The 9859-nt window shown below is 44.2% G+C and overlaps 1 protein-coding gene across 4 annotated transcripts in view; it reads right to left on the reverse strand.

Moving 5' to 3' along the window:
* The window catches only part of ARHGAP18 (Rho GTPase activating protein 18), a 130673-nt gene that overhangs the window by 61853 nt on the left and 58961 nt on the right, over window positions 1-9859 (reverse strand). For all 4 annotated transcript variants that reach the window (XM_025210630.1, XM_006029174.3, XM_006029177.3 and 1 more), the window contains exons 2-3: window positions 6889-7088; window positions 3147-3382 (exon numbers count right to left, since the gene is read on the reverse strand). In XM_025210630.1, coding sequence (XP_025066415.1) covers window positions 3147-3382; window positions 6889-7088 — 436 coding nt within the window. The remainder of the gene's footprint in view (window positions 1-3146; window positions 3383-6888; window positions 7089-9859) is intronic.

Raw genomic sequence — 9859 nt, forward strand, 5'->3', positions numbered from 1 at the left:
AGTCTTGATGTGGCATTTTGGATAAGCGCTGTACATCCCAGTACATACAGAAACTAAGGATGAATTGCAGTATATTTAGTGATAAAACCAGGCAGATGTATTTTGTTAAAAATCCAAGATCCTAAGAGGCACATGAAAATAATTCCAGAAGAGATGGCAGAATGACTGCTGTTGACCAGTGCAGAGAGAGGGGCAGGGAGTTTGTTAAATGGTCCCAGAATCACAGTTGCTCTTTGAGGACACAGCAGGGAGTATAATAGAGGTTCACAAAGTTACCAATTTTTGTCTTGTCCTGCTTTTCTCCATCTGGTGGTAGGATGAAGAGTCTGTTTTAGGTTGGAACATCAACTGCAGAATGCTTTGGCTCCTGTTTTGCAGTACTGCAAACTTTATAACTAAGGATCTACTTAATTCATGGTTTCCCAATTTTCACAGAAACTGCAAAAATGGCATTGTCCTCATTCACTAGGAAATACTACATTGGCCGTGATATCCTACAGAATTAACCTAAAAAAACCCCCAGTGTATTATTCATAGAATACTCTGTTTTAGAATGTCCCAATACTTACCACAATACAAAGATAATGTGACAATCACTGCAGCCATACATCACGTGGTTGAGAGCTGCTAATGACAGACTAAGTGAAGGTGCCAGTCAGTGAAGTGAAATTGTTTCTATTAAGGTTAGCATCAATTAGTATTTCTAAACTTCTTATAGAACACAACATATAATAAATGATGATGATATAGGTTACAATTTATATTGTATATACATTTATATGTATATCATATTTAAATTTAGATTTAAAATTTAATATTTAGATTTATATTAATATAAGAAATGACACGATATAATTTACTTTCTGCAGAATTTGCTATTAAGTTATATGGTATATGCCTCTCCACCAATTGGTGTTGAGGGGTGGGGCCACTGGGAAATGCCTGCAAAAAATTGGCACTGTCAGGACCCAGCTGTAAAAATTGCATCGTCTCACAGTGAGCTAAGCAGATCCCCATTTATAATTGTAAGGATAAGAATAAGGGGAAGCTATTTGCAAAAGTATGGAATGCCCTTCCTTGGAGGCTTTTCAGAACAGGTCAGGCTGTGAAAGAGGGTCTGGGTAGGCTTATCCTACATCATTGGACTAGAAGAATGAGGTGATACCTTAATGACCCTTCCAGGCTGACATTTCTGTTATTTCATTCCTATGGAAGGGACAAGGGCGAGACAAAAATTTTTTTTAAATTATTTTCATATTTACACTCCATCCTGTCTTTCCATTTAATATACACTACAGCAGAGGTGACCAACCTTCCAACCCTGGGGACCAGACGAATGGTGCAGGGTCACTCTGTGGGCTGGATCCCACTCAAAGTCAGTACATAGGGAGATCCCATGCACCAGCCTGATCCCATGCACCCATGTCTGGCTGGGTTCCAGCACACTCCTGTGCGCCCAGAGGTGGCTGGGTGCTAGCCTGATCCTGCTGCATACTGATTCAACCCCCTGCCCTGGATGCAGCTATGCACTGGCCCAACCCCACTGATCTCTGAAAGGATTTCCAGGGGTCTGGAAATCTGGCAGCAGGAGAGCAGCAAGGGAGCAGTAGGGAGTTGCTACCACTCCCCTGCTGTCAAATTTCTGGACCCACTGGAAGTACTGTGGACTGGATGACACAGCTCCATAGGCCAAATCTGGCCTGAGGCCTGGAGGGTGAACACTACTGTACTACAGGATTATTGCTATTTGCCTGTTTGAATTCCTTCACACAAAATTAATCAATATTAAAAACAAGTATTTTAAAGGAACTACAGAGATACTAGGTACTACTGTATCCAGCTGTCGAGTGCTGAATAATTTATGGCTTAAGAAGAGAAAACTGAATATACTTTGATATGCTGCTGAAGCCCCACAGTTGAAAGTGAAGTGACACAGCTCCATGCTACAGAATATCCCACCTCCATTGTTATTCTATTAGATTGGGGGTGGGGGAAGCAATTATTTTGGCTGGAGGGCCACTTAACGAGTTTTGGTGAGCTGTTGAGGGCTGCAAGGGTAGCCCCACCCTTTGACAGGTACCCCAGCCGCCCCTTAGTCGCCATATTGGGACCATAAGTCCCGCCCCCTAATCCCTGACCTTGGCCACTGGAAGTCCCTTTCCTTGCCCCCAAGAAGTGCTCCTTTTGGGAAGGGGGTTTGCCATCTTGGAACCAGAAAAAAAAATTTCAAAAACTCGAAAGAAACACTGTTCCATCAAAACATAAGTTGAAGCAGAATGGTGCTGTTTTGCACGCCCCTACTGGGCAGCCTGGAGGTGGCAGTGACAGCGCTGGAGACACAGAGCAGCCTAGCGCATGCTCCGGCCCACTGTAGCAGGACAGTCCCAGCTGCGGTGAAGGAGAGGGGCCGCTTTTCCCCCATGCCGAGGAACAGTTTCTGTCTGGCAGCCGCCGCTGCTGCCACTGCCCAGCCTGGGCAGGCAAGTCCTGAGCAGGGCAGGGGTGGGGAGCAGGGCAAAACTGGGTCACTGCTGTACACACAGGTCCCCGTCAGTACCATGGGGCTGGGGCTGGGGCCAGTGATGGCAGTATCTGCCCTGTCTCCTCAGTTCACACCTCTGTGCCTTACAAACTGCGTGTAAATTTTCAGCTCCATAAAGTTTGAAGGAATGGGAGATTGCCTGCTCTCATCTCGACTGTCAGTAACCCTGATTCCCCTTGCATTGCTGCTACATGTCCAGGGTTGAACTCTGAACTCCTGCTACAAACGTGCACAGAGAGAAGGCAGGGTAGAGTTGCACCTTGTACACTATCTAATTCAGAGAAGCATAAGTTTGCATCAGATGTTACCATGTTGAGGTTTCCAGTGGAGAGTTGATCACATCCAAACCTCCCAACAGAAGAATTCCTGCGAAACTCCCTATGTTTAGCTTATTCCTATACAGAAGCAGATTGCTGCCTTTCGATGTTATCTGCTTTTGAAACTTACTTTTTAAAAGCACTTGGCACTAGCTTAAATCTATCCTAACTCTGCTCCTGTTGAAGTCAATGCAAGTTATACTTTTGAATTTAGAGACAATCTAGCAGTAGATCCTCTGCCTGGGTTTTAAGAGAACCAAATAAAATGAAATCAGTCAGAATCTTACTTTTTCCTTTGGGTCATTTTGTATCCTGAAGATATCTCTAACATCTGGAACCTGGTGCTGTTTATTTTTTTTCCTCATGGTTTGTGTGACCGTTTCCACTCGTTTCTGTACTGCTGCTTTCTGAGTTCGGGTCAACGTGGATAGAAACACCATGCTTTCTACAGGGTCTTCTGCACTCTCACCAAAAAGGTTTGAAAGGCCTGCCTCCTTTAGCCACTCTTCTTCCAATTCACCCTCTGTGCCAGGAGAAAAAAAAAATCAAAGGGCATGAATGTGTATGCACATAGTAGGTTAGGAGGTAGGTCACAGTAACTGCTTCTGCTAGGAAATGTCAACAGTGGCCCATAAGCAGTTCTCAGCACAGACACATGGGCACATCTACACATGCACATTTACTGTGCAGTAAGCAAAATTACTGCACAGTATGGGCACAAGTCTACACATGCACACCTGTACTGCATAGTAAATATGGTGACTTATGCTGATTTCAGTGTAAATTTTCATCATTCAGGTATCAAATTTACGCCCAATTAATTACTGCACGTTAATGCATGTGTAGACGCCCTACTGACAGGGGTGTAGTGATAGAGATTTTTGGGACTGATACCAATAGCTGATTTTTAAGGAGGCATATTGGTCAATACTGATCCAATTTTCAATACCAGCCCGGCAGCTTGGAGAACTGTGTGAAGCTGGTCAGTCTGGTGTGGTGGAAGTGGGGGGCATAGATCAAGGCCCTTGTGGTGAGGGTGGAGTGGGGCTGGGGCTCGGGGGGAGGCTCCCTCCACTGCATGCTGCTTGTCTGGGAGCCACTGGTTTGCCACTTGCCTGCTCGCCCACTGGCTCTCCACTGCTGCTCCCACCACTCACCTGGGAGGGCATGGGGGGGTGGGGAAGGGCATGTGCCCCCGTATCTGTGTGGGGCGGGGCAGAGTGAGCTGGGAAGAGCCCCGTGCACCCCAGCCCCAGCCTGCCCTGCCCCACCCCATGCAGCTCCAAGGGCACACACCCCTCCCCACCCCCATACCCTCCATACGAGCAGTGGGAGCTGCCAGATGAGCAAGTGAGCACTGGGCCAGTGGCTCCTGGACAAGTAGCGTGCAGAGGTGGGAGCTGCCCCCACCCCATGCCTCCTGGATGAACCATGGCTCTGTCCCAAGCCTGCCCCAGATGGGGAGCGCTTGGCCCAAACCCTGCCCCAGACCCGCTCCTCCCTCTCTGGGGCAGGGGGGGGGGGGGGGGGTGGGCTTGATCTGCGCCCCTCCTCCCCGCAAGCCCCTTGTCTTCCCTGTCTCCTTCCACCACACCAGCTGCACGCAGCTCTCCAAGCTGCCGGGCCATGCTCTTCACTGCCTACACGCTACACTGCAGCTGCACGCACACACGAGCATTTATCAGCCAAATTATCAGCCACATCAGGCTGATTTCTGACACAATCAATTTTCTTTATACTGGCGCCAATCAGACTAATGTATCGGTTTACCTCCACTTACTGAGCAGTAATGCTGTGTGTGTGGACTAACTTGGGACTAACTTTAGCCCCAACTCAGTCCACACACAGTATTAATGTACTTTAACACCTGCATGTGTAGATGCTGGCCTATTCCTGCTTACTGTACAGTAATTTATTGCGCAGTAATTTTAAGCTGGCATAAAAGCACGTGTAGACACACCCACTATATAAACAAAATTATAAATTACTTTCTAAGGGGTACATACATGATACCAAGACTTTCAAACTAAAGAACGAATCAGTTATAGTTTGTTACAGAGTCCACAAGGACAATGCCATTTAAATGTACAGTAAGTCTCATTTACCATCGATTAATCTAACCCTTCCTATACCATTTTATAAATGTAACTTTAGTATAAAGCATGGCCTTTACTACTTTGTCATTTCAGTAACTAAGCACATGAAGATCTCTTACACTCTCCCTGCCCTCTTCCAATGAAAGAGGGAGAAAAAGTCTTAAAGCCTTATCAGCACTCTTCTTGTATACAAGGTAGCAGAGTGTACTTCAGGATTCATGCTTTTTACCCACTTCTATATTTTTCCTGCCTTGTTTTCTTGGCACATTAATTTATGCAGTTGCTCTGCTGAAAGGTGATCAAGTCTAATGCATGACCTTAATGGAATTTTAATCCTTTCTAGTGATGTAATCTTTAATTTATATTGATGTCCTGTAAGGTGATCACTGCTTTATTGTTTATGGCTGATATGGTATCCTTTATTGACAGTTCATTAAACATGAAAGGGCAGAAGACTGCTGTTACTTATTATGATTGACCTAGAGTATATAACCACCTCTGTTTTGACACCCTTTTCATGATGATTCTCTAATTTTAAAAATGGCCAGCAGGTTCTCTTCTAACAGAGGACTGCATTGAGCTGACTGCAAACATCACTTCTCAAGATTCTAGTGGTCATTAGGTAGGATTGGATGATAATTTGTCACCACTTTTGTTTCAAGATCTAATTCTACCACATATTCCTGAATATTTACTGTACTTTTTCATTCATGTCCTTGTAAAAGAGCAAAGCACTTAATGAATAGGCACAGAATTTATATTACAAATTTGGTACTGCCATAGAGCCAAATCCTGGGAAAAACCACAAATCAATAGGAATTATGTAAGAGTAAGATATCCAGAATTTGATATGATGTTTCTAGTCATCGCATCTGCTGCGTATTTTTTTCATTCTCCAGAATACTGAATGTACTTTGTGTTTCAGAGAAAGATAAATACCTCTTCCCCACTCCCCCAAAACAGAATACTATGCCATATTAGAACTGCAGAATTTACTTGCTAAACCTAGGTAGTTAGTGACTGGTTCTAGTCTAAAGTATGAGGATTTCCAATATACATTTTTATCTTATCTACTGTAATTATAGTAATCTCATTCTTCTTATATATAGGGATGCAAATCTTCCTATAAAGCTTTAGTATTTTGTAAATACACAAAGTTGTTCTTATTTTCTGGAAATATCACTTTAGGAAAATAGAACTGATCTTCTGTTTACTCTGCCCTAGTTCTTCTTAAATCTAATTTTTTAAAATAGCCACTAATTTTGGGTAGCTCATTTTTGGGTGTACAGTCTGAGGCAACCAGACCTCAATTTTTACTGGTACTGAGTAGCTCTGATTGATTCACTAGGAGTTATTAGGTTCTCTGTATCTTTGGCAGCGAGACTTAATGAGGGCATCTACATATGCACTTTACTGCAGAAATGACTAATAAGCTCCACAGCAAAGTATCACTGACTACACATGTGGTACTATTAGTCCAGAGTAAACTAAATTAACTCTGCTATAGGATACTACTGTCTGACACAAGTACTATCCTATGGCAGAGTTATTTAGTATGCTGCAACGCATGTGTAGGCAGTGACTCGGGCTGGCTGGGGCACAAGGGTGCTACAGTGCGAGGGCTACATGCCAGCTAGCCCCACACTGTAGCACCCTTATGCCCCAGCCTGACCCTCCACAGCATGCTGAGCCAAGACGGAGCAACTCTGGATTGGCAGGCTGACCCCCTGGGCTCCCTGCCCCGCCTCAATGTGCTGCCGTCCTGCACATACGTGTAAATGCACCCAGGAACAATAAGCTCCAGCCCGAACTGCACTGGATTTTATTCAACCGCACTAACTGCACGTTAGATGTGCCCAATGCTTCTCCAACTGGACATGCAAAAACCCTCCAAACCAATAAAATTATTATTTACAAAATTGTGTGTCCTCACCATCTGGTTCTTTCACCACAACCACTTCTTCCTCTTCATGACTGTTTTTCCTGGTTTCATGGATGTTTTCAAGTTCTTTCCAATAATCATCCATAGACAACTCATCTAAGGAATCTTGGGAACTTGAGCGGTCAAAGGCTGGTCTCTCTGTAGCCTTCTTAGAATTTTCATGGTGCATGGTATATTGGCCAGATCTGCGGCTATAAGAAAATATTTAAAAATACATTTTAGTTAAAATTCAGAGTGAAGGTTCTTGTGATTACTGATACAAATCGGTATCGATAGCCAATGATGGAAGTGAGATAAAAAACAGCCTTAATACTGAAACACATGCCAAAATATAAATTTTACTTTGATACTTGCTTTAACAGCTCTGTTATACATAACTTTCATTCTACAACTACAAAGTATTTTCATGGAGTCAGATATAAAAAAAAGTGGATTCAAAATTCTCTAAAATTAATCTATTAGAGCAACTCAAATAGTTGGAAAACTTCTTCTTAGCAAGCTTTTAGGTTTAAATACCCTTCGTCAGGCTGAGGAAGCATCTGGAGTTATCGTGTGCTCTTCCTGCATGAGATATCAGATTTATCCAAAGAACCTTGTCTGCCTATGTCCTTAGAACAACACGGCTACAACCTACACCCCTCTAAAATTAATCTGCACTTCATTAAAATATTGATTTAATTTTAACATTATTCTAAATGTACATTCCTGATATGAAGAAATAGTTGGTGTTTCTTCCTTATATACAACCAATAACACCAGCAAACATCACACCTATGTCAGTGACTGTCTGCTGCATTTAAACCCATGGTTCTCAATGCACTTTTGTACCAGGACCCATTTGTAAACATCGATGACTAGTCCCAACCCAGTGCATCTCACTCCCAACCCGCTGCCCATCCCTCTACCCCACTCCCAGGCCCCTGCACCCCAGTGCAAGCAGCACCTTAAGGCTGAAATTCTTCCAGCCTACAAGAGAAAAGCCAGTTTCCCACATTTTTCTCCCTTAAGGCTAGGGACAGATATTCATAGACATTAGGGCTGGAAGGGACCTCAGAAGATTGAGTCCAGCCCCCCGCCCGAACGCAGGAAGTCAGCTGGGGTCATAGGATCCCAGCAAGATCAGCATCCACTTTACTCTTGAAGGTGTTCAATGTAGGTGCTTGAACCTCCTCCGGTGGCAGGCTATTCCAAACCTTGAGGGCTCAGACAGTAAAGAAATTCTTCCTTATGTCCAGTCTGAAACGGTCTTGCAGTAGTTTATAACCATTCAACCTCATCATCCCTTGGGGCGCTCTGGTGAACAAACGTTCCCCCACATACTGGTGGTCACCCCAATAAACTTATAGGTGGCCATCAGATCACCCCTGAGCCTGCGCTTTTCCAGGCTAAAGAGCCCCATAGCTCTCAGTCTGTTGTCGTAAGGTCTGTTTTCCTGACCTCTGATGATGCACGTGGCTCTTCTCTAGACTCTCTCAAGCTTCTCCACATCCTTTTTGAATTGTGGAGCCGAAAACTGGACGCAGTACTCCAGCTGCAGCCTCACCAAGGCCAAGTACAAAGAGAGAATGACGTCCCGGGATTTGCTTGAGAAGCATCTATGGATGCAAGCCAGCGTTTTGGTCGCTTTATTAGCCGCAGCATCGCACTGAAGGCTCATGTTCATCTTGTGGTCAATGATGACCCCCAAGTCTCTTTCTTCCATAGTGCTAGCTGGCATATTACTGCCACGCCTATAAGGATGCTGCAGGTTTTTCCTCCCAAGGTGGAGAACCTTGCATTTTTCAGTGTTAAACACCATCAGGTTCTCTTTAACAGCTCTGTTATACATAACTTTCATTCTACAACTACAAAGTATTTTCATGGAGTCAGATATAAAAAAAAGTGGATTCAAAATTCTCTAAAATTAATCTATTAGAGCAACTCAAATAGTTGGAAAACTTCTTCTTAGCAAGCTTTTAGGTTTAAATACCCTTCGTCAGGCTGAGGAAGCATCTGGAGTTATCGTGTGCTCTTCCTGCATGAGATATCAGATTTATCCAAAGAACCTTGTCTGCCTATGTCCTTAGAACAACACGGCTACAACCTACACCCCTCTAAAATTAATCTGCACTTCATTAAAATATTGATTTAATTTTAACATTATTCTAAATGTACATTCCTGATATGAAGAAATAGTTGGTGTTTCTTCCTTATATACAACCAATAACACCAGCAAACATCACACCTATGTCAGTGACTGTCTGCTGCATTTAAACCCATGGTTCTCAATGCACTTTTGTACCAGGACCCATTTGTAAACATCGATGACTAGTCCCAACCCAGTGCATCTCACTCCCAACCCGCTGCCCATCCCTCTACCCCACTCCCAGGCCCCTGCACCCCAGTGCAAGCAGCACCTTAAGGCTGAAATTCTTCCAGCCTACAAGAGAAAAGCCAGTTTCCCACATTTTTCTCCCTTAAGGCTAGGGACAGATATTCATAGACATTAGGGCTGGAAGGGACCTCAGAAGATTGAGTCCAGCCCCCCGCCCGAACGCAGGAAGTCAGCTGGGGTCATAGGATCCCAGCAAGATCAGCATCCACTTTACTCTTGAAGGTGTTCAATGTAGGTGCTTGAACCTCCTCCGGTGGCAGGCTATTCCAAACCTTGAGGGCTCAGACAGTAAAGAAATTCTTCCTTATGTCCAGTCTGAAACGGTCTTGCAGTAGTTTATAACCATTCAACCTCATCATCCCTTGGGGCGCTCTGGTGAACAAACGTTCCCCCACATACTGGTGGTCACCCCAATAAACTTATAGGTGGCCATCAGATCACCCCTGAGCCTGCGCTTTTCCAGGCTAAAGAGCCCCATAGCTCTCAGTCTGTTGTCGTAAGGTCTGTTTTCCTGACCTCTGATGATGCACGTGGCTCTTCTCTAGACTCTCTCAAGCTTCTCCACATCCTTTTTGAATTGTGGAGCCG

Source organism: Alligator sinensis, unplaced genomic scaffold (assembly GCF_000455745.1).
Source record: "Alligator sinensis unplaced genomic scaffold, ASM45574v1 scaffold889_1, whole genome shotgun sequence".
Taxonomy (NCBI): Eukaryota; Metazoa; Chordata; order Crocodylia; family Alligatoridae; genus Alligator; species Alligator sinensis.